Raw genomic sequence first — 25,963 nt, forward strand, 5'->3', positions numbered from 1 at the left:
TAACCAGAAATAACGTACAATGTTCATGACTGAGTAATTTTATCTATAAAGAAACTGCGTAAATTTACCGATTCTATTGCTGGCCAAAGGTAAGCATCCTGAAAGTGAAAAAAAAAATGTTGATGGGGCAATTGTGGCCATGCCTATCTGTTTTAGCATCCTTGGGGTTTTTGTGGGACAGCTACCAGAGAAGAAAATATTGCAGCATCAAGGCGGATATTTCCAAGACCTTTCTTGTGTAGTAGAGGCTGGCTCGCCCTCACACACACACGTGGTTGACGCAAGTAGATCGTACCATGACAGATGTTCCAGACTGCTTGAGGTCAGTTGTGCAGGGCAACAGGCACGCACGGCATGCCTCAAACAGTGACAGCAGGCAGCTTTCAAAAACAGGGTATTTTGTCTCTTTAAAGGAACTTTCATCAGCCTGTGACTTGCTGAGATCCACAAAAGAACCGAAAAGTATCGTCATTCTGTTAGCAGTACAGCAAAGAATGTGGCAAGGGGGGCACTGAGCTATCGTGGGTTGGCTCTACAGAAGGAGCGTAGCTAACATAATTTGCAGAGGGCTCAAGCTCAGGTTCAGATTCACAACCGCTATGAACCGGTGTCGCGTTAATTAGAACACAAGTACCAGTTTGTGTTGAAGCTGAGACACTTGTGACAACAGCGGTCGCTGCATGTGAATTCCTCTGTTTGAGTGGCTGGAAGTTAAACTCGTACATGACGCGCATGCATATAACAGCGATATTGCTTTCACGGTTTAAGTAAGTGGAACACATACCTGCATCAATTCCCAGCGACGCCCGAAATTGAAAACTGGCAGTAATGACCCGGCAAGAGAACACAGCATTGTCTGTTGCAACATCTGATTCATCTTGCTTGCTTCATATATTTGTGGAGCGGGATGTCAGCACTGCACCAATGAAAAAGTTTTACAGAAGAAATGGTTAAACGGGCTAAATGAAGTAATATGCAATACATACATGAGTCTGACGTTAGTGTTGACGCATTTGGCGCTCCTTCAGTGCAGCTATCTGAAAGAAAATGTGGAAGTTATTATTAAGCCATGCGCAGCAATGTCAGCAGAAGGAGAAAAGGTACATGAGGCGTACCTGAAAGACGTGACTGTGCGTCCATTTCTGTGGGCTCTATGGCTTCACCATGGGTATCTGCTGAAGGTTTAAAAATGTCTAAATGACAACTAGTATAAGCAGCTCAGACTGACAGGATGAGCATAACAGAAAAAGCTTACCAGAACGAGGTGAGTGGAATTCATCCCCTATGTTTTCCACAACCCCTTCATGATGCACATGAACTTCATCTGAAAGCAGTAAAGAAATGCTGTGCATAGGTATGTCCTGTGAGCACATTAGTGCTAGAAAGTAAACTGAAATGAGAATAATATGTGTGTTCAAAATCTGACCCATTAATCGATTGCACACACCAAAGTCAAATCTGTAACGATGTTGCCGAGTGAGGATGTTCATCAGGACTACAGTCCATGAAATAAATCTTGATGCTAAAATATAGTGTTACACCAACCAGAGGTCTACAATACAGATACAATATGAAACTTAATACGTGTTGTGTCGTATGATTGTTATGATGTAGGGAAACAAACTCGCGGCACAGACGACGGTTTGGTCGTTTGCGGAGATCATACCTCCATGAGTTGTACGTGAACACTCCTGAGGCGCAGCGGTGGAGGCGATGAAGTGATCCTCCTTCGAAAAAAGAAACCAAAGAATGAACAATTGAACACACGATAAACATAAAACAACAACAACATATATATTATGATGATGAAGTGGGGAGGTTTTCCACTCTAGGAGTTGAACGCTACCCCATAGCTACGGGGTCTAATATGAGTGGTGACAATGCTGAGTAATGACGATGAGAGATGACGGGAATGATCGAAATGGCGGTGGCGATGCTGAACGTGATCGTGATGGTGGGAATGTCCGAGGGCGCTGCTGGGGTCATAAACATAACAGACAGCAAAGAAAGCAACCGAAAGTGGCAAGAGCGCGAATCAGGTGATTGGTGGATTAGTGTGGATTGGTGTGGCTCGGAAGCACGAAGCACGAAGCCCGCTGGGAAGACGACAATGTTACCAGCACGTGAAAACAGGGTGATCCATCGGAGCATACCATGACGTCACAGTTCTCAAAATTCAAAATTAATTTTCTTTGACTTTCGCGTTGCATAGAGCCGAAATATTTTGCATGAATGCAAGGTGAGGCAAGAAAATTTCAGTAACATAACTTGGGTAGGATTCTGAAGACATGAGATTTAGTCCGTAGTGGCACTTTAATAGCCGGAGTTAAAATCTTAGAAAACAATTCGTAAGCATCATCGACACCTGAAGAATGAAAAACGGGACTCCAGTCAGTGTTTGTTATATTTGGGACAAGGTTTTTGACATCAAAACGTACATATTTTTTATACCTTTCAGTATTGCTATATCGATTTTTTTAGTATGGCAGAAACAGGGAAATGATCTGAAATGTCAACTTGTAACATTTCTTATTTATGTAAATCACAGTCTTTTATCCAGATATGAGCAAGTATTATGGACGAGATAGATGTGACTCTTCTTCGTCAACTAATCGGACAGTCATATCCATAACAAGTGAGAATCTTCTTAAACAACAAACAATATGGACAACGTTCATCAAGAATATTAATATTGAAGCCTCCGATAAGCAAAACAGTCTTGTTTTCACGAGACAAGTTACATAATGTCTGTGCAAAAGCTGACACAAATTCGTACACTGATCCAAATCGACGGTGATATATAACCCCTACAACGGTGTTTCTTGGCGAATCCAAAAACTAACACTTGTCACTTTCAATCCTTAGGTTTTCACAAATAGAAGAATTCAATAAAATGTCTTCTCGAACTGAATGGTGCGGTTGAGGAGCAATAAATAAACCCACGCCACCACCGTTAGCCCCGTTACGTCGACACAAAAATTCGCTTCTAAAATCCTCATGCTGATATAAAGAAGTTTCATTGCTTCGCAGCCATATTTCACTGAACTCTTGTAGCTGCAAACAAAAGGAAAAGTTTGTGCCTCGTACACAGTGTAACACCGTTCGAACAGTATTTGTGTGGCTCCCTTTGGTATTCTACTGAGTGAAACCCTTCCTTCCCTTCCCTTCCTTTGTTTCGATTCCCCCTTTTTTTTCTTCCTTTTCCTTTTCACTTTCACCCTTTTCTTTTCCTTTTTTTTTCGGAATAGCAAGCCGGCTCTTTGCCTGGCTGACCTTTCGTTTCTTTTCTTTCTTTCTTTTTTCTTAATAAACATATACCCCCCCCCCCCCCCCCGAGACACGGGATAGAAAACAGGAACGACACAACACAGTCTCTGTGTTGTCGTCCCTTTTTTCTATCCCGTGTCTCGGGGTTTCACTCAGTAGAACGTTTCACCAGCTAGCCAGCGCTACAATCTAAGGGACCACATGAGTAAGGGTGACCTTAGTCATGTGGTCCCTTTGGTAGATTGTTTCCTTCAATTGTCTCTTCCTACACGTGTGCCCCAACTTTCGTAATTTCAGCCGACAGTTGCTGCTTCTCATTAGTCACCGCGTAAATTTTGCCAAGCGTAGTGTCCGACGCTAATCAGCCGCACTGAAAATCCCAGAGGCAGGGAGAAGAGAGACACGTCCCAAACGGAAGGGTTTTAAGTAAAGGCGTACTACGTCACCACCAGAAAACTTTCATCCTCGCCGTTTTATCTGTGAGTAATTACTTTAACATACTCGTATCGTAACGTGTCTCTTTCAGTTTCTACGCCGACAAAACAAGATGTGAAACAGGTGGGGAAACGGATCGTAAAATTCCTAATTTGCTGCAACACGTGCCGCTTCTGGTACCAGCTGCTCATTTTCAAGCAGTGCGACGGACAGCACCAGTAAAAGAAAATGACAGTATATCGCAGGAGGACTGGGATATTTGTTGCCGCACTCGTTGTACGTGTTGTGCCGTTGTTGTCTTTCTAACTATCGACGGTGTTCCCAAACGTGTGTTCTGTCGCAGGTATTCGCATCGACTGCAGCGGCTGAGGTTTGGATCAACCACAAGTGTATGTTGCCTTTTGTTTTCGGGGTTCGTGTGCATGTGGCTTAGAAAAGAAAATAACCGGAAATCGACGAGGAAGTTGCTCTAATAATGGTGTCTTATGGATTGGCAAATTTCCGCGCTCCAAGCTCACACACGTATTTAATGTTGTTACACAGTCACTGCACAAACTTAAAGCTCATTTTGGGTAAAATTCTAATCTATTTACCGGTGTGTATTCGAGTAGTCTGTTGTGACACATGGGAACACATACATTATTCAGCCAAAAGATACGTTTAATCTGAATTCTGTGGCTGTTTTGGCGACCGAACTTTTAGCGCGCGATGGTCTCCGAAGTTGACTGTCTGAACCACAGAGCGTGGCTCTTCAATGTATAGCCAACATGGGAATACGTGGATCGCTCGCCCCGGTTGTCACTGATATCCTCCATCAGGTTCAACGTCTAAGCGACCACGGTCAGTGGGTCGAGTAAGCGACCTGCAGTGGGTCCCGGGTCACTGTGGTTTCAGCTGAAACGAAGAAGCCGACAGAGCGGCAACGGCTGCCCAACAGTCTCGGACTGTTGTACCAACGGTGTTATCAAGAGGAGACAGGAGATCACTTCTGAATGAGCTCATTCAGCCACTAGCTCGCCAGCAGTGGAGTCGGGACATCACTGACAGGTCTCCGATGTATTCGGTGGATCCCACTATGTCCTTCTCAGTTCCTGACCGTTTATCACGCTATTTTACGTCCTTCCTGCACAGGCTTCGTCTCAACGTAGCCTTCACTCTCCAATTCAAGTGCAGAATCCGATACTGTAACAGCTGCCTATGCCCCAAATGTGGCGTCGTAGCGACCATTGAGCACGTCCTAATAGAATGTAAGCTCTACGAAACGGACAGGCGGCAACTCTGTGCTCAGCTGAGTGGTGTTAGCCGACAGACGTTCAACCTCGCTGCAATTCTTGGCCCATGTCAGAGCCATGTTGGGAAACACCGTCGAGGTCTTCTGATGTTCTTGGAGCTCTTCTTGGCTACCGGCTTGCTCCAGACGCTGTAGGGTCCTCCCCTGCATCTCAAGGACCCTTGGCGCTTCTTTCATGTGCTTCTTCCTTTTGTGTGACGTAGCGTTGCGCAACCAGAGGACGGGAGTTCAAGCGTTGTACTTGCACATAACTTCATTTTCATATTTCACATTTCATGTTTCTCGTGTAATGGGGTATTGTACTGCTCTCAAGCGGTGAATCACCCCAGGCCATAGTCATGATTTATTTGTTGTTGTTGTTGTTGTCGAACGGAAAATTTAACCGGTTCGGTTCAGATTCTCGCATAAAGGTTCCGATTTAGCTCAGGGCGGCATACGTACCTTTTGAAGCCCGTTCTCGAAAACATTAACCCGTTCAAGAGCGGTTGTTCGTACAAAATATGCGTGATGACTGAAACTGAATTTTTTAAAATCTTCTGGCTAGCAGTACTTGCAGTAAAGACAAAGATAAGCTTTATTTTTCTTTTCGCTGTTTCGTGTGCGACCATAATGGAACGCTCGTATCAGAAAAAAAAAAAACGTAGACCTGGCTCCACGTGAACACAGATTGCATGGTTTTACACATGAGCGACGGATGTACCAAAAAATCACTGTACTTTTTGGCGCACTGTCAAACGGGTATGAAATACGACACCATTACTAGCGTTACAACATACCATGGACAACGACTCCGTTTCGGATGCGAAAGAAGCACACTTTCGGGAGTTTTACCAGATCGGCACACGTTACGGAAACGATACGATAAAGGACGCCGTCAAATCAAATATCAACAATAGCTTCAAAAGAGTCAGGTGATTGACTTATAATGTTTTCCGAAGCGCTACCGTAAGGACCTTCCGATCTGCTAAAACTCGCTATTTCTTATCACTTTTTTAAAACGTTATTGTTCATTTCCGCAGGAATGGGAGGTACGGAAAAAAAGCTACACAATGCAGGTTGAGGGAGGCCCCCTCGATACAAGGGTGACAGCAACCATAAAATAGCATGTTACATAGACGTCCGTATTGGTAATATTTAGAGAGTTTCACGATTTTTATGCATTAGGATTTGCTAAGGAGCACTTACAAAAGAAGCATTTACTCCTAAGAGCATGAACCAGAACATATGTGTGTCACCGCACACGATCCTCAGCCTCAGAACATCAGTTCTCTCATGTTCAACATTTGCCGCTTGCGTCGATCCCTGTCGTATGAATGTGTGTATGAGTGTGCAAAAATGTAAGAGTGAAGGGAGGATGAGTGAGAGAGAGTGACTGGTTTGTCCCTTCAGATGACGCACCCCGGAAGTCGCTGAGAAGGAGTGTTAGCTTAGCTCAATTGGTAGAGCCCTGGACCGGTAATCCAGAAGGTTCGAGTCCTACAGATGGCTAACCTTTTCAGTGACTTTCATCTTTCATCGTTGATTTCTCTTCGTCTGGGTGGTCTGCAACACTGGCCATGCAGATAATGAGTTTGTGAATACTGTATTAGGATATGTAGACCGTGCAGCGCACACTATAATACTTCTCGGTGAACACACAGTCTATTGTGCTACCAGCGGCATGGCCGATTGGGCTAAGGCGTCCGCTCGTTGGTGGTAACCAAGGTCGTGCTGAAGACTGGGAGGTGATGGGTTCGACTCCCACCTCCGGCTGTGCTGTCTGAGGCTTTCCAGACGAATGTCGGCACAGTTCCCCCTGAAGTCGGCCCTGTCCCCCACTCCTTCCTGCTGTCTTCTCTCCGTCTGTACACATCTGCACGCTGCTCATAGCCACAGTTGCTTCGCGGCTCTAACACGCAATAACAAAAAAAAATGTTGTGCTGTTGCGTGTGGTCGGCACATTCACATCGCTCACGATGAACGTCTCCTGTGCCGCTCGGTGCATACGTTGGGTTTCTGCGTGCCGAGTTTACGTTCGACTTCGACCAGTGTGCGTATGGCGGTTCGGTTCGGCAGTATGAGTAGGCAGGTAACGAATAGTTATACGGAGGTTGATAAGTTGATAAGTCAAGTTAAACAAAAATATATGGAGAAATTGAATTCGGCACCCGACCAAATCTGCAACTAAAAAAAAAGAAAAGAAGAAACATATAAAAATAGAAAGAACAGAAACGCGTCGTAACGCACGCACCCACCGAAACGTAGTCTCGCGGCCACAATTGAACCTCTGTATGCAATAAGGGAATAAGTCAACTTATCCCCTTTTTACTATTTTTGCTGCGATGACATCTGCATACAAGTATGCACCTGTGAATGAAAATTTAGGACCTTATTGTGATTTGCTGGCCTGCTACAGCATGGTGAAAACTGGGAAATGCATGCGTGTCAATGGGACGGACAATCAGATCAGGCCCCTTTTGTCGGTTTGCGATTTTTGGACTTATCCCCTTATTGCATAGAGAGGTTCAATTATATACAACGCAAGCTACAAGGAGTTCTCATAGTACCCTTTTCCAAGAACCATTCGCACGCGTAGATTGTTTCAGGTATTCGTTTTTTCCGCGCACTATTCGCGATTGGAATCCGTTGCCACAGGCCGTACAGAATGTAACCAAATTACAGCAGTTTGTTGACGGGATCACCTGAGTCTGACGAAATGTTTCACACTCTTGTATTTGTATGCATGTGCTTGCAGGTGTGTCTATGTGTGCCTATTCTGAGTGCCATTTTGAGTGAAATGTTAGGGCCCACCCTACTTGAACCCTTTGGTGGGTTTGTAGTATATCTAAATAAATATACAACGCGATAACACGTGCGCAACATCAACGACAGCGCAATAGCAACAAGAAAGAAACGGTACAGCGGCAGCAAACATCACCCACCAACAGTGCGCATAACCTAATAAACGGATTCCAAACAACACTGTGCAATGAAATTCACAAGCGCAGTCAAAGATGCATCCGTCTTGCTGGAGGGCCAAACACGTAACACCTTTGCAATGTCAAAAGGTGTACCATCCGGTCGGTCGAGAGTGGCCTTCAATGATGAATGTTGAGTGGCATGTCTAGCAGACATCTACAAAATACTGCGCAAAAGTATTTAAAATTGTGAGAAAGCAGTAAACCTGGGAGGCAGCAACAGTGCGTGTGCACGGGACGGGTTTATTCCGAAAGTGGGGCAGGTGCGCCAGAATGGGTGCGCACGCAACGAGGTTAGCATGTCGACTTCTTCTAACCCCCCCCCCCTCGACAGGTTATCCCTCGATGAGCCCCATCCGTTGCCTTAACGCCTCCAGTCTCGGTCGTGGTAAAGGTTTCGTGAACGCGTCCGCGATGTTGTCAGCGGACTCGCGGTACTGAAAGTTGATGATGTTGCGTGCTACTAGATCACGTAAGTGATGGTGACGGACATCGATGTGCTTTGTCCTGGCGTTGATCCCTTCACTAAGGGCAAGCTTAATGCAGCCCTGATTATCCTCGAACATAGGTGTCGGTTGATCAATGACTAGTCCGAAATCTTCCAACAATGGACGCAGCCACAAAACTTCCTGTGAAGCATAAGCCGCGGAAATGTACTCTGCTTCGGTGCTCTCCAAACCGCTGGGAGAACCCCTGAGCGACCAGTCTTGCCTTGTAACGCTCAACGTTGCCATCTTTGTCCCGTTTAGTTTTAAAAATCCACTTGCAGCCGAAGGGCTGCTTGCCCTCCGGTAACTGTGCAAGAACCCAGGTGTTGAGCTGGTGAAGTGAATCGATCTCATCGACAGCAGCCTTTATCCATTTGTCCTTGTCAGCAGCTGGCAACTTCTGCATGTCCTTCCAGCTAACTGGATCGGGCGCGGATGCCGCGCAGGCTACATAAGAAAGACGGTCCGGAGGTACTCCTTTGTTGCTCCGACTCGAGCAGCTGCGAGCAGCTTGCTCCCGCAGCTGACCATCCCCATCAGCTGCGGGAGCAACTCCATCTGCCATCTGAACATCCGCACCGGACCCTGGTACAACTCTGTCAGTCACCGGAACATCTCCAGCGCTGTCACCGTCCAAGGGCAAGCTAGGAGGGCGAAAGCTAGGCAGCTCCACTTCAACGTCACCAGAAGACGACTGCTCCGAACGCTGTGTGCCCGGACGCCGGAAAGCGGGTGATTCTCCACAGAACGCTTCCATGATCGGGCTTTCGTCAACGATCACACTGCGTGTCACTTTGACACTGTGACTACCTTTAAGAAGCACCCGGTACCCCTTCTGCGTCTCGCTGAAGCCCACTAGCACACCCTCAAGAGCCCGAGCGTCCCATTTGTGTCGCTTCTGCTTAGGAACACGAAGATAGGCCGTGCTCCCAAACATGCGCAAGTGTTGCAGGTGGGGCTTCTTGCCAGTCCAGATTGCGTAAGGAGTTTTCGATACCGCTTTGCTAGGCAGCCGGTTCTGAAGGTAGCAGGCAGTCGTAACAGCTTCGCCCCAATATAACTTTGGAAGGCCTGCCCCGAAAAGCATACTCCTTGCGCTCTCACAGAGTGTCCTGTTCTTTCTCTCGGCGACCCCATTCTGCTCTGGGTTGTACGGAACTGATGTCTGGAATGTTACACCGTACTTGCGCAGAAGGGCCTGTGTCTTGCCACTGGTGTACTCTGTCCCATTATCGGCGCGAATTATCTGCGGATGACGCCCAAACTTCGTGTTCATCAGGGCCAAGTACTCCTCCAGCTTTGCAGATACCTCGTGCTTAGATTTCAGCAGGTACAGGACAGTGTATCGTGAAAAATCGTCGATGAAAGTGAGGAAGTACTTGTTTTTGCTAGGCGTTAGAGTCCTCATGGGGCCGCGGACATCCGTGTGGACAAGCTGCAGAACAGCTCCCGCTCGCGACGAAGTCTCTTTAGGAAAGGATGCCCTCTTCATCTTTCCTTTGATACAGCTGTTACATTTTACCAAGTGGTCGCAGTCACCGATCAGGATCCCATCTGCCAAATCCTCCTGCTGTAAGCGCTTGACTGCTACTGCGTCTCTATGCCCGAGACGAAGGTGCCATACGTGTACGCACTCTCGGTGACTAGACGTCCGAGATACATTGGCAGCCGTAGTACTCAAAGTGGACAAGCGATAGAGGCCATTTTCCACTCTTGCCTTAGCCAACACCTCCTGCCTCCTAGTGACGATACAGTGGTCTCCTTGAAATGTCACCACGTTGCCTTGTTGCGTGAGGCGCTTGTCAGACAGAAGATTACTCTCGAGGGAGGGTACGTAGAGTGCATTCTTCACCTTGACCGACTTGCACTTGGAGTCAGAAATGCGACACTGTAGAATGCCATCACCGATTCCATGTGAAGAAATTCTCTGACCATTCGCCACGGTAACAGTTTCTGCTGACTGACGATAATTCTCCGTGAAGAAGTCCTTGTCGTTACACATGTGGCTGGTAGCGCCAGAGTCAACGTACCATGGTCTACCTGGCAATTCGGGAGCGGCGAGAAATGCAGTTTCGGACGATGACGAGCGGTCGGACGCTGCTACCTTAGCGCGCTGCCGAGGCTTCCTGCGCCCCTTCAAACGGGGGCAGTTCCACTTCAAGTGGCCTACCTCCTTGCAGTAGTAGCAATGCCTCCCGCCGGACGAAGGTTTCCTACTGTCGTCTCTCTTCGTTTGAAGGGCAGTTCCCGAACCAGACGTTGAACGACTTGATGCTCGCTTTTTCATATACTCGTCCACGAGTTTTCCTTTGACGTACTCCAGAGTCAGGTCGTCGTCGGGCCGTGCGTCTAGGGCTGTCACGAGCGGCTCGTAGCTCTCCGGGAGACCACTGAGCAAAAGAGCCGCTACCTGGAAATCCGTGGTCTCCTGTCCTATCCCTCTCAGCCGCTCGACTAACTCCAAGGTACGCCTTATATAGCCTTGCATGTCTTCGTCCTCCGCTAACTTGGATTGGTAGAGCTTCCTTAGCAGGTAGAGCTTATTGCTAAGGTTTGCTCGCTCATGAAACTTGCGTAGCTCTTGCCACATCGCCTTCGCTGAGCCGCAATTACAGATGTGCACAATCTGATTGTCCTCAACGCTGAAGCAAATCGTGCTCTGCGCTTTCTCATCGCCAGCCGTCCAGTCTCCAGAAGGTGTCTGTGGAGTAGGTCCGTCCACGTACGTCCACGTTCCTTCCCGGGTCAGCAACATCTTCATTTTGAACTTCCAGACCTGATAATTGCCGTCCGTGAGCTTTGCAACCGTAAACTTGCCGCTGTCTCCCATATCCACAGTTCTAGTGTTCTGGGCCCATAACCTGTGAGAAAGCAGTAAACCTGGGAGGCAGCAACAGTGCGTGTGCACGGGACGGGTTTATTCCGAAAGTGGGGCAGGTGCGCCAGAATGGGTGCGCACGCAACGAGGTTAGCATGTCGACTTCTTCTAACAAAAATAAGACACTAAATATTCCACGTAAAAAGTATTGAAAATAGAGTACAAAATACTCAGAACTGAAGGTAATTTGAGTAGAGTACTAAATACTCTGCGAAGTATTTAAGATACCTTGTAAAGTACTTTAGTATTAGCATTAAGTGAATGAAACGCGCATTCTCACATCCCCATTTTTTTCTTTATCACATCACCGTCACCTTCTGAACGTGGCCGTACAAATGAAAAGAATAAACATAATCCGCCATACCTGAGCATATCCTTTATTTGCAAGGTATTGGCGTCAAGTAATGTTTGCTGAACTTTGGTGAACTCAAGTGTGATATGTTCTAACCCAAAACTTCGTAATCCCCACTGTATGCCATCTCGGGTCTTTCATTCTCTGGCGCGTGTTTATTGCTCTGGTGACCAAGAAAATAAATGCCGAGATCCTCTTGTACCTAATCCCCTTCAGGACTCACCTCGCAATATGAATAGGAACCGTTCGCTGACGAAGAGGCCGGGCTATTGAGAAGCACGACCAAGCGTGGGACCAGACTATTGTACAGGAGGATAAATGACATATTGCGAATTACCAAAAAACAGGAGAAAAAAAAAGGTGTGGTGGTGGGGGGGGGGGGGGGCTAAGTTCCAGTGAGCTGAAAATCTGGACACGGTGGGTATAACTGTGCTGGATACGGCTTGACGACGAAGGAAAGTATTTTGAGTACTGAGTAGCAAATACTGCAAAAAAGTGTTTTAAATACGTCAAAAATACTTTTCGCAAAAAGTATTGAGGAGAGTAGCAAAATACCGGTACCAAAATACCGGCAAGTATTTAAAATACTGTATTTTGAGTACGTAGTCAAGATACGTACAAGTCTGCGTGTCTGTTACAATGGACAAAGATGGGTTCTGTGCCCTCCGCAATGGCGCACGTTAAGCAGTTCGCAGCGAAGACCTTCGAATCTGCTAAATCCCGTTCGCCGAAATGTTTCTGATCACCCGAGGCGTCCAATAAAGAAACAAACGAATGGGAGATCAAATCCCCATAGTTTGTAAAATCTCGTAAAACCTACGTAAACAACAAAAATTAGCCGAGGCAGGCCAAACAAATATGGATGACTCAAACACGTAAGCCTCAAACGCCCAGAAATTAACGGATTAAACAACTCAAGGAAAATGTGCGGACGCCAGTAACCGAACCTGGGTCTTCCGATCCCGGTTAGATATGCCACCTCTACACCACGACAGCAGACTTTTTCCCCGAAACTTTTATTCTGGCTCATGGTGCTAGGCACGACATGAAGAGCGATACAATGATACAATAGTTACGTTATGTACGTCTCATTGAAAACTGTCGCGCGTAACATAATACGGCGACAAAAAGAGAGACTAATGCCCGTTACAGAGGTAAACTTCACAACAACCAAACGCAAAGCCCAAGGCGCGGCGTACGCGCATAAGAGGTTGGAGCATAAAAACCACAAAATACAAACTTTATTTCAGGATGATGGGTGGGGAGTTTCATCGCAGCATAAAGACATCAGCAGGACTAACCGACAAGACAAAATTAGTAATCTACGGGGCCGGTTCATAAGAGATGGATACAGGATGTATGTATTGTGGATGTAAACACTAAAAAGTGCGAAAAACAAACAAACAAAAACACCATGCTGCGGAATATGGGCCAGGAGCCGAAGGGGAATCTATTTATTTTCACAGGAAAAGTCAGCCAGAAAGGACTGCTTGCTATTCCAGGAGCCGACTGTTGACTTATTTGCGTCATTTATTCCATGGAGCGTCCCACAATGCATATATCCCCAACACGAGTAGGATGTCCAGAGGCAAATCGCATCCAGGCCTGGCGTGAAGGAAGCGCATAGCAAGGGAATTTATGTAGAAGCTCGCACTGTACGGACGTGTTCCTTTGCTGCTCCTCTGATTTCGCTTTCTAAAGCCACTTTTCGCCTGAAAGCAGATAATTCTACCTGTTTTCATGGATGCAGGCGGAGAGCGCCGCCGTGTCCCTCGAGGGCGCAGCGGCAGCTGTTCCCCACGCTTGCACTTACCTGACAGGAGTCGGTCTCCGATGAATAGGAGCTCGGCCACCGGCCTGGAGGGCGGCGACCGTTCACCAGCCGTGGTACCCACACCACAAACCTACCAAACGGAGATTCTGAACGCCGGGCTCGCCCACGTCACCGGTATCCTTCAAGATAAATTTTGCGTGGAAGATATCCACATCACTGAAGACAAAGGTGAGAAGCCATTCCAAGTCGTCACTTACCGGAAAAGCCGACCGGGTGGCATCCCAGTCGTCTTCAGATACGCGACAGAGTCGGATTCGTTTTGGCAGGTTGACCACAACCCCATAGCAAGAGATATCTTGAAGATTACTTAAGAAAAAGTGCGGCATCACCGTATCAACAAGCACGGTACCCTAATCGTGCACGTGTCCTCTGAACAGTCTGTCCGCAGCCTTTTCGCACTACGGCCACTTACTGGAGTCTCTGTTCATCCCTATATCCCAGAATCCTATCTGCGCGCGATGGGCCGAATATTTAAAGTTCAGCGCCGATACAGTGAAGAACAGCTTCTGGAATATCGGAAGCCCAGCGGAGTCCTTCGTGTGAAAGAGAGAAGTGGCATATACCAGCGAGAGCGACGGTTCCGCCAACGAAATCGTGAAATCCAATGTCCTCCTGACCTCTCAGCCCGGGTTCGTGCTCCTCTCGGAAGTCTACGTGGGATTCTCCTGCTACCCGGTGTCAGAGTACGTTGAGCGCCAGTTCAATGTTTCAAATGTCAAAGGTACGGCCATTATGATAGAAATTGCCGCGGACCCCTGCGGTGCAAGGTGTGTACCGGTCCCCACGACTTCAAAGACTGTACAGTGAAGCGCGAGCCCAAATGCGCAAACTGCACCGGACCTCATACTGCCACCTATCGAGCCTGTAGAGTTGCTAAGGCAGCAATTTACGTGGGGTGCTGGTGGGGTCTAAGGGGGTCGGTACATTACTGGTCCGTACAAATTCCGATGCGCATTTGCAGAAAAGGACGGCTGAAATCCGCGGAAAGAGCGAGAAAAAAAGCGTACTGTCGTACATACTTTTTGTTATATTGTTAGGAGTTTTTCCCCGAACACCACAACCGACATCTCGTGAGATACTCTCACGAGCAGCTATATTGTACGTGCTTACATTCCGAGTGTACTAGATCTCGCGCGTCTCGACGGCGCGCATGTCTGATATCTTACTCGAGCCACACCCAGTCTACCTGAAGCCACTTCGAGGCCTCTTATATCCATAGGTAGGCATTTTGGTGAAACCTCACTCGCCGTCACCCTCACGGGCACATACCCTCACTCGCCCTCACCCTCACCGCCTTCACGGGCACATGCCCTCACTCGCCCTCGCCCTCACGGCCCTCACAGACACATGCCCTCAATCGCCCTCACTCTCACCGCCCTCACGAGCACAAGCCCTCACTCGCCCTCACCCTCACGGCCCTCACAGACACATGCCCTCAATCGCCCTCACCCTCACGGCAGTCACAAACGCAAGCCCTGAGGGTCTTACCCTCATAAGGTCTCCTGTGAGTGCACTCATGAGGTTGTGCCCCTCATGAGCCCTCCTGTGAGTGCACTCATGAGGTCTGAGGGGCGCCAGGTCTCTGTGAGCGAAGTCACTGGTGAGGCCTGAGGTATGTGAGGTCAGTATGAGGGCATTCAGAAATGAGGTCAAATGACGCATACCAGACGTGCGCAAATTAAATTATGGACATTGATGATATGGTTACAGCGACACAACCACTGGCTGTGTACATTTTAAAGGGCTGGTGTGCACGTATTTAGCAATTTCATCTACGTCGCGCTGGGAACACAGCAAAGCGTCCTGAGCTGACTGATTACTTGGCGATATGGTTCCAGCGACCCAACTACAGGCAGGGTGCACTTTAAAGGGCTGGTGTGCACGTTTTTACAAATTTAGTCTATGTCGCGCTGGGAACACAGCAAAGCGTCCTGAGCTGACTGATTACTTGGCGATATGGTTCCAGTGACCGAAATACCGGCAGGGTGCACTTTAAAGGGCTGCTGTGCCCGTTTTAGCAGTTTCGTCTACGTCGCGCTGGGAACGCAGCAAAGCGCCCTGAGCTCACTGATTACTTGGCGATATGGTTCCAGCGACCTAACTACAAGTAGGGTGCACTTTAAATTTTACCACTTTTTCATTTTTCTCCTACCTGTTTTACTGTTATCTTTCCTGTCTTGAATTTCACATTGAATGTCTATGGCCCTTGCAGTTGCTGCTACTGTAGAGGAGTCGAGGCACTCTCAAGCTGCGAAGCTTTTAGCCTCGTCTCCTCCCATCTTTCTGATGGAAATAAAGATGTATGTATGTATGTATGTATGTATGTATGTATGTATGTATGTATGTATGTATGTATGTATGTATGTATGTATGTATGTATGTATGTATGTATGTATGTATGTATGTATGTATGTATGTATGTATGTATGTATGTATGTATGTATGTATGTATGTATGTATGTATGTATGTATGTATGTATGTATGTATGTATGTATGTATGTATGTATGTATGTATGTATGTATGTATGTATGTATGTATGTATGTATGTATGTATGTATGTATGTATGTATGTATGTATGTATGTATGTATGTATGTATGTATGTATGTATGTATGTATGTATGTATGTATGTATGTATGTATGTATGTATGTATGTATGTATGTATGTATGTATGTATGTATGTATGTATGTATGTATGTATGTATGTATGTATGTATGTATGTATGTATGTATGTATGTATGTATGTATGTATGTATGTATGTACGTACGTACGTACGTACGTATGTATGTAAAGGGCTCGTGTGCACGTTTTTACAAATTTAGTCTATGTCGCGCTGGAAACACCGCAAAGCGTTCTGAGCTGACTGATTACTTGGCGATATGGTTCCAGCGATCCCACCACACGCAGGGTGCACTTTCAAGGGCTTGTGTGCCCGGTAGCAGTTTCATATATGTCGCGCTGGGAACAGAGCAAAACGTCTTGGCTGACTGATTACTTGGTGACATGGTTCCAGCGACCCAACTACCGAGAGCGTGCGCTTTAAAGGGCAGGTGCGCCGGTTTTTAGCAATTTCGTCTATGTCGCGCTGGGAACACAACAAAACCCAGGACACTTGGCGGTGTTCCCAGCGCGACGTAGACGAAATTGCTAAAAACGTGCACATCAGCCCTTTAAAGTGCACTCTGCCAGTAGTTGGGTCGCTGGAACCATGTCACCAAGTAATCAGTCAGCCAAGACGTTTTGCTCTGTTCCCAGCGCGACATATATGAAACTGCTACCCGGCACACCAGCCCTTTAAAGTGCACACTGCGTGTAGTTGGGTCTCTGGAACCATAACACCAACTAATCCGTTAGTTCAGGACGCTTGGCTGTGTTCCCAGCGCGACGTAGATGAAATTGCTAAAAACGGGAACACCAGCCCTTTAAAGTGCACTCTGCCGGTTGCTGGATCGCTGCAACCATATCACTAGTGCCTTCATAATTTGCCCACGTCTCGTAAGCGTCATTTAACCTCATTTCTGAATGCACTGATACTGACCTCACACCCCTCCGGCCTCACCCGTGACTTCACTCACACAGACCTGGCGCCCCTCAGACCTCATGAGTGCACTCACAGGAGGTCTCATGAGGGGCAAAACCTCATGAGTGCACTCACAGGAGACTTCGTGAGGGTAAGACCTCATGAGTGCACTCACAGGAGACCTCATGAGGGTAAGAACCTCATGAGTGCACTCACGGATGGCCTGATCGCGGGCTTGCCCTCACTCACCCTCACCTCAAAGGCGTGAGGTGAGGGTGAGGGGCACTCATGAGGGCCCTCATGAGTGAGTTCGCCCAGCTATGCTTATATCAATTCACAACACTTTTGTGGGGCTTCATTCGAGATGAACTGAAAACAAATGCTTACCTGCTCATCCGGCACGTCAGTGGTGTCCATTTACTCATGGAACAATGTGGGCACAGCATAGGGCTTTACCCTCTTCTCTTATGCTTCGTCGGCAAAATGCGAGGAACAAACGTGTCGAACGTGCGATTCTTCTACCACGGCAGGAAGCTTGCCGGGGACGATTTTTTTCCCAGACGATTTTTTTCAGCCAGGAACACCACGACGCGTTCCGGAACTCAACGACATGTCGTAATTTCACCACTGAGCCAAACTCACAGCACTTTCGAAGAAATAGGTTGTTTCATACACGTAGCCATGAACGACGCCATCTCCAAAGCAAACGATATCTCCGAGAGAAAATGGGGGAGCGGCGCCGGCGACTCCGCGCCCGCGCATTGGTCCTGTTAGCTCTTGCATCACAACGATGTTATCGGAGGTTTCGCTGCTCGAAAAAAAACTCGTTTATTTAACACCCGAACATTGTTCAGCAGAGAAAAGCGGTGAAATCGATTGTCGAATGATGCCAAACATTCTCGTAACCATTTCCTACCCGTCATGTCTCCAGATGCGATAGTCCCTTTAAAGCTTCTGAAGCAACTTGTAAGTTGCACGGCACACCCTTAAAGCTCTTCGGAACAACAGACACTTCAGCACCTGAATCAATTGTTGCTGATAACGGCATTCCGTTTTACCTTGACATTAACAAATCTTTTTTGTTCAAATCGGTTTTGCTATCAAATCGGTTTTGCTATCTGGGTACGCATCTGCTGCCTTGCCAACAAATAAACCGTCCGCACTCCCGGGTGTTTTCACCGTCCTGAGTGCAACATTATGTGGACGTCCTTGGGCCATTGGTGGTTTACTGGGTATTCCTGTCCGCGAGGCATGTTGGATCCCATATGGATGGCACGGTGTCGAGTGAAAGAGATGTGGTTTGGTTCATTCGGCAAAAAAAAGACCACTTTATTTATCCCGTACATTATTTTAATGGCACCGCTTGTAGTATGAACGCGGGGGGGGGGGGTATTGGCAGGATGGACTCGCCGTTGTTGGCCACACAGAAGTGGGCGTCGTCACGACTTTAGCAAAAAAAAAAAGGAAAGAACACAAAACACAAAGAAAGGACAGACGGATGGAGGATAGACGAGGATGAAGGATGGGGATGTGGTGAGGGTGCACGAGTTCGTCGGGGAGAGCAAAGTAGTATGAACAGCCAATCACAACAAGCAGAAGTATCACCTATCCCGAGGCGCAACATTCCTGATAACAGTAATCGTGGCTGCTGGGAAGAAACGGGATCTCCCACGGAAACGGCCGCTAGTGGTACGGGCAGTACTTGGTACTTGGACTGCTGCGGCATGGCATGGCATGGCATGGCAGAGCACTCTTCCTGAGGCTTCGCTGCATCCTCAAGATAAGCCTCCAGGTCCATGGCATCAACGTTGCCAGCAAGGACAGCCCGTACGACTGCTGCAGCGTACGCCCTCGGGCAAAACATCAGAGCTGTGTCCAAAGCACCGGCAAAAGTCGCACCTCAGAACTGCACATTCACGACCAATATGGCCTACCTGTTCAGAACGCAGATATATGGGAGGTCTACCTTTGCACTGCACAAGGAGCTCGATTCCAGACACTGTGATTAGATGCGGCATGTCGGCATGTCATCATCTTCAACTCGGATTCGCTTAAGGCGAACTAGGTAATCTACATGCACCAAGTCTGGATCGTCCTACTTTTCACGCTCTATCTTCACAATGCTACCAAATGGGCGGAAAGCCACAGAAAGCGCGGCATCAGTCCCAGCCGCTGGCACCCATGGGATAAGCAATTCCAGTTCTGACGCTGCTGTGGTTGACATTAGACAACGCCATCCTCTTACGACCAGGGCGCCGTGATTCAGGAATGTTTCACGCAGTGCAGCATATCGGAACTCTATCAGCCATACATGGTTGAAACGATATTGACCTAATCCAACAACGGATGAGTGCCAGCTTGAAGTCACCCTTGTTGTAAGGCCTTCCGCGTATGTCAGCATGCAGCACAGCGACGTTACTGAGCGTTAACCCAGCGGGGAAACCAGGCAGCAAGATCTTGTAATCAGATTCCTCGGGACGCATATTTCTATCAGCTGCAGCAGCGGTAGCTTCAGGTGCAAAGACAGAGGCAGAAGGGACAGATACCCGGTCGATTAAAGCCGATAAATTTCTTTCCGCTACGCTTCACCGCGACGAAAACGTGCGTTAAAGAAATGTGTTCAATAAAACCCATTACTGGAACAATCACACAGTATCTCTATTGACTCGCACATCACTACGTCACAGAAGGACGCAGCAGCATAACGTCATCCAGAGCAGCTATTTGCGGAAACATTACGTATTTCGGTTAGGACGACGCTCGTACACACATTTGCGTTGCTGGGATTGCGACTTGTGCTATTATGCATTACAGACAGTGTAGTCATACATAAGCCGTAAAAGTGAGCCAGCCTGCTCCTCCTCGTTAATTTGAAAAACAGCAAAGCCAGAGATCATGAGGACCTGCAGATAGGACCTATCAAGTTTGTTATTGACATTTTGGCTCCCTTTTTGGTACACATTTATAATCTCTCTATGGCAACTGGCGTATTCCCATCAAATATGAAAATTGCCAAGGTTATTGTTTTAAGTAAAGGTGGCAACCCCAATGTGCTTGGAAATTACCGACCGATATCTTTGCTTCCAATTCTCTCGAAGGGCCTGGAGGTCCTTGTGAACAAACGATTAACTAAATTCTTCGAGGAGCACCAATCCATTACTAATCTGCAATTCGGGTTCCGAAAATTTCGGTCAACAGAAATAGCTCTTCTTCATCATAAGGAGCACATTATACAGAATATAGAGCGCAAACTATTCACGTTAGGGATTTATATAGACCTTTCCAAGGCCTTCGATTCTCTCAACCATTCACTCCTTTTGGCCAAGTTAGAAAAATACGGGATTCGAGGTGTTGCCCTCTCCTTTTTTTGCTAGTACTTGACATTGCGGCAACCGTATGTATCGATTAGCACATCCTCCTCTGACAAACTTAAAGTACATACTGGCGTTCCACAGGGCAGCATCCTCGGCCCGTTACTGTTTAATATGTATATAAATGATATAGTAAATATTGCCAGCGATGCCAATTTTTATATTTATGCCGATGACACCACTGTGTTTGTGTCGGATATTGATAAAGCAAAAGTAATTGCTAAGGCCAACACTGTTCTCCGAGCTATTCACCAGTGGACCAAAGCAAATTACTTAGAAATAAATACCAAAAAGGACTAAGGCCGTACCTTACAGACCCAAAAATAAATTAGCAGATTGTCCTGTAAACATACGACTGGGGGAGAACTACATAGACGTCGTAAAGTCGGTCAAAGTCTTGGGCGTATATTTCTCTGCAAATTTATCTTGGGACGCCCACATATCCTATGTAAGGTCCAGAATCTCTAGACCCATTGGGATCATGAATCGCCTTCGCCGTACGTTGCCAGAACATGTTAAAATACTTTTATACAACTCACTAATTTTTTTGCGGTACTGCCTGTTGGTCTGGGGTACCGCAAATACTAACGCTGTTAAGGGCCTACTGGTTACTCAGAAGCGGGCCATACGTATCATTGCCAACGCCCCCTACGACCATCACACACAACACTTATTCACAGCTCTCAACTTCATTAAAATAACTCACTTAAAGTTCTTGCTCTTAAAGGCTTACTTATCAGCAGTCAAACATAACAACGAATGTATGCTTTCACTAGTCCCTCTTGAGTGGTTTCCGCCGCATTCGCGTCACAGCCACCTGTTAAAAATACCACTATACCGAACAAATTACGGTGATCAATCATTATCATGCACTCTCCCGAGCACATTTAATTTTTATCATAGGCAAAATATTAATATCCAGACACTCTCACGATCCTCATTGCGAGCATTATTTGTCCAGTCTACCTGAGGCTGTTATTACATGACCCACTGATGTTTGCTTTTGCTTATTTTTGACCAGTGCATAACAAGTATTGCACAGTGCTCTTTGTACCTTTTCTTATACTTGTATTTTGTTTGTTTCCTCCTTCTATATTCGTACACTGTTGCAGCCGCCACAGCAATATCCATACGGGATAATGCCCCAGTCACGGCTACTTTGCCGCTTTTTGGCATATCCCTACATTGTATTTGCATTTAAATTGATAATAAAGGAAAAGGAAACGAAAAAACAAACAAACAGAGAATTTGAGTTTGAGTACGATTATAGAAAAAAACAAATTCTTATGGTTTATATATTATTATAAATTGATTATAGTTTCTAAAAGAAAATTATTGTGATTTGATGGGGCTACTAAGCGGGACTTGTTTAGCGTAGGTGCTGTTCCATGGCAGAATAGCGAAGAATGAAAAAAAAAAAAACTTCGTGCTTCATAAGCATTTACTGCAATTTACTCCAACACTAACTTCGCTAAGTTTGTCTAGCAACTCATAAGATGGAAACTGTTCAAATTTCCCTCATACAGTTTGCTTCTTGGCCATCTTGCAAGGTCTACTATTTTTTGTCACTCTGAATATCATACAATCATACAAATACCTATTATAACCTGAATTCACAACAGCTATGTGACTGTGGCCAGAGTTTGTAAAAGAAGAGAATAACATGAAAAAATGGCTAGGAAGCAAGCGAGCTGGTGAAGATGATGCATAATGTAAAAACCCCGAGACTAGGGAACACGAAGGGACAGACACAACACAGACACAACACATAACATGTTGACTCGGCATGATTCCCTATTTTTACTCCATACAGACAAATGTCGTTGATCACACATTTTCCGTGACGCGCTTTCCTTCTTTTATGCTTTTGACATTGTTACTGAAACACTTTGTGTGAGTGGCGCACAACGCGTAAAACAATTGAATAGTAGGCTGCATGTTCATTATCTATGACCTGGCGGCGGACCTACGTGCGAAAGAGATTCTTCGTCCATCTTATGTCGCCTATGTCCACATTATCACCAAAAGTTTATAGGCGGCATTAGACACGTGGAAGGGCAACCTAGTTGTTTTTGTTGCACGCGACAAAAGGAAAAAAAAAAAATACCGAGACGAAGGGATGAAGGGTTATTACCTGCCACCAAAATGTGTCGCAGTCTATTTGGTCAACTCAGTCTCTTTGGTGATACGATGCCGTGCCAGTTGCTCCTTAGTCGTGTGTGGGAGAACAGCGGGCAGACAGATGTAGCGAGAGAGTGTGGTTCACCACGGTGGTGGCTCTCGCTCAAAACTTTCTTTACTTTTTTTTTACTTTTTACAAATTCTTCAAACCCTCTTCAGGGTTCCAGCTTTTTGAGTTTCCGATGTTCCGTTTCTTCGGTCTTCTGTAGTTTGGCTTCATGATTTTTCGGCACATAGCACCCGTTATTTCGAAAACAGTTCCAGCCTCTCATTGATTACGTTCTACTGTTATTTCAAATGACTGTCGATTTTTGTGTAATTTTGCTGCTTTATCACCAGCAGCATCACAAAGTCGGGGTTCTCGGTTCTCTTCGTCGTGTTTATTATTATTATTTTTTGCCTACACCATCGTAGCGTGAAAAGGATTTCGTGCGTAAATGCAATATGGCAGAAAACGTTATGCTGACCTGTCAAATTTTGGAGTGCCATTCAAGAAATCAAGGCATGAATATTCGTCCCAAACAAATAAACGTCGTTGATCACACAGTTTCCCTAGCAAGCTTTCCCTAAAACAGTTGACATGGTTACTGATACACCATGTTTTCGTGGTCTCATGAGAAGATCGATTCGCTGGTGAGCTGCTTATGTATGGAAACGTACATGTTCACTCAACATTCACCGTAGAAAATCCCATTACTTGTCTGTTTTTTTTTTTTTTTTTTTGCGTTACGCAGCTTTTTGTTCGCGGTTCGATCATTGGTTCTGCCCCTGGCCGCTGCAACCCGCTAACGCCAAGTGATGTCACCCTGTGTGGGAAGGAGTTCCACCTTGTCAAGCCGAATTCAACGGTTATCAAACTTCTACTGCCTTGCATTCTTACATTCCTCATCCAACGGCACGTGTCGAACATTTGACTTTCCGGTCTTTTGTGGCCGAGTTCCGCGGTTCCGAGACAGACTGCAGCCTCTTCGGAGTTCGTTTCTTACAAGCATTAGGGGAAGCGACCTCGCACGTGTCCGCCCATGAGACGCTGACAAGGAAGCGGATGAGGGATTCAAACCGTCCCCGACGCCCCAACAATTCCATCGGCAAGCGAGGCCTAGAGCTCCCACTCTGTGAAAGAAAAAATCGTTGTACATAGATTGTAGAATAAAATGCGGTGAAATGTGACTTTTTGTCGCTTGAAACGTAAACGCAATGTTTTTGGAATCCACATGGTAATGTGTTCAGTGAAGCGGCATTCGCTGCAAAACGGGTTCGACGAAACGTCTTTCGATTAAATGGGTGGAAACCTTTTCGTATTCATTTCCTGTTTCGAACGCAGACTACAGAGGAATTGAGACGGAGGAGATGGCACACGAAAAATATACATCAGGGAAATGACGTGGGACAATGTGACGGGGTAATCTATGTCCTACAACCTAAAAAGACTGGGGAATAGATGCGAGCTAGCTGGTGGATAAACTCCACGATAGGCAAACCTGAGCGATGGGCAAGACATCGACATCTTGTCCATCGCTCAGGATTGCCTATCAGGGAGTTTATCCTACAACCGCACCACACAGACGGCAGTGAATCCTAGCGTTTGTGACATACGGTCAATAATCCCTCGCCTCCCATTTTTGCAGAATATTGCTGTCGGTTCTCTTTTATCTGTACCCCCCCCCCAAAAAAAATAAATAAATAAAAGAAAATAAAAATAAGAGCGAAAAGCGGATGGATTCTAAAAAAAGAAAAAAACATTACGTTCTATTTTTTCTTTCTTTTTTTTTGCGTCCCTTTTTGCAATAAATAGATAGTTCTAGTACGTCGTACACTGCCGCCTTTGCCGCTTTTGCAATTATTATTGCATGTTATACTTGGATGATTTCACACCATTACTTTAGCGTATCATTTTCTCAGAAGTGTTGAACGGATCCCGATGCAAATATAGTTTGGTCAGGTCTAATTACTGACTCTAGGCACAACCTGGTTATACTAGCGAGACCACTCCTACTTTCTTTTTCTTTTTTCGTTATCTGCCGATCGCAGAAACGTCAATATAAATGTACAAAACCATCGGTATTGCACACACTTCGGTATTGCATGGCGCAACGTGGCGCCTGCACCAGATTGCCATAGATAACATATGGTAATATCACACGAACTATGCGATACTGCACGGGACTTTAAATCGGATCATGTTTGATGCTGCCGCATTCACTATCTTGCACCGTCATTGACTCGAGGACCATTTTTTCAGAACCTTCCTCCTACCCAAGATAACGATCTAGTTTCACGTTATAAAATAAAATTCAGAAAGTATAAAATGCAAACAAAGCACATGGCACTTTGGTTTGAGTGAGCAAAAAGCGTTCGAATAAAATTACGGATTGAATTTTAGGGCGGCTATATGACTGTGCGTCCTTCAGGACGTCCGCTGTCGTGTCGTTGACCGTGCGCGCTGTGCTCGCTACCACCGAACAAAGGGTTATTCCAAAGAATCTGAAGTACCACAAAGGAGGCAGTGGCTAAATGTCAAGGTTCTTCCGAAGAAGCGGTGGTTGTGTGAACTAACATTACTACACCATCCCCCTGGGAAAGAAAAAAAACACTGCAGTATTAGAATAAAAGCACATATATAAAATGTCAGAACACGCATCGGATTGGTCGAGGAGCAGCGGAGAGGTAAATGCCTCGACGGCGCATAGTCGTGACGATGTCCACTTGAGTGCGGCCAACACCGGCAAGCTACCTCGACTCCCCCTAGCTGGCATCCTTTCGCGAGTCGTGTTGCTTCACTCCCCCCTCCCCTCGTATGTACGTGCACTTACACCATCGTTAACAAACAACGTAACACCACACTACCACGGCCACTTGTGCTTTCTCGCAAAAATTGCCAGAAAGTATGCAGAACTCCCAGAAGTTGCTCAATTTTGAGCTAGATATTGAGAAAAGAACCAGTTTAGCTACTCGGAGCTAAAGACAAAATTTCGTAGCTCGTCGTCGCCAAAAGTAGATAAACGTAGCTACGAAATAGCTAAATTGGCAACACTGCTTGTCACAAAGCGGTCCGGAAGTCGATCACCATACCTGAACTTAGGCTGCCGATCTTTTATTACCCACTGTTGCCAGATGCATACTTCAATGCATACTGATGGTTGTTTGAACTAAAATTACTACAGCACGTTCCCACCTGTAGTGAAGCTGGCTTTCTCTTTTATGGCTCCTTGCAGGCGTGTAACTGAGAAATATCCGTCGTCTTGGGGTGGTCGTAGTGCACGACTTGTTTAACGTAAGGATGCCGCTGTCCTATAATTTCTTCATGTGTCGGGGGATGAGGTAGAGCTACACGGAGTCAGCGATGGAGTAGCTATTGTTTCCCTGCGTTAGTGTCTTGTTGGA

At 46.4% G+C, this 25,963-nt stretch overlaps 1 protein-coding gene across 1 annotated transcript in view; it reads left to right on the forward strand.

The window, feature by feature from the left end:
* The first annotated feature begins 3,893 nt into the window (after window positions 1–3,893).
* LOC135397777 (trypsin beta-like) overlaps window positions 3,894–25,963 on the forward strand; it is a 150,212-nt gene continuing 128,142 nt past the window's right edge. Inside the window, exons 1-2 of the mRNA XM_064629353.1 lie at window positions 3,894–3,978; window positions 4,046–4,091. Coding sequence (XP_064485423.1) covers window positions 3,931–3,978; window positions 4,046–4,091 — 94 coding nt within the window. The 5' untranslated portion in view covers window positions 3,894–3,930. The remainder of the gene's footprint in view (window positions 3,979–4,045; window positions 4,092–25,963) is intronic.

This window comes from Ornithodoros turicata, chromosome 6 (assembly GCF_037126465.1).
Source record: "Ornithodoros turicata isolate Travis chromosome 6, ASM3712646v1, whole genome shotgun sequence".
In the NCBI taxonomy this organism is placed as follows: Eukaryota; Metazoa; Arthropoda; class Arachnida; order Ixodida; family Argasidae; genus Ornithodoros; species Ornithodoros turicata.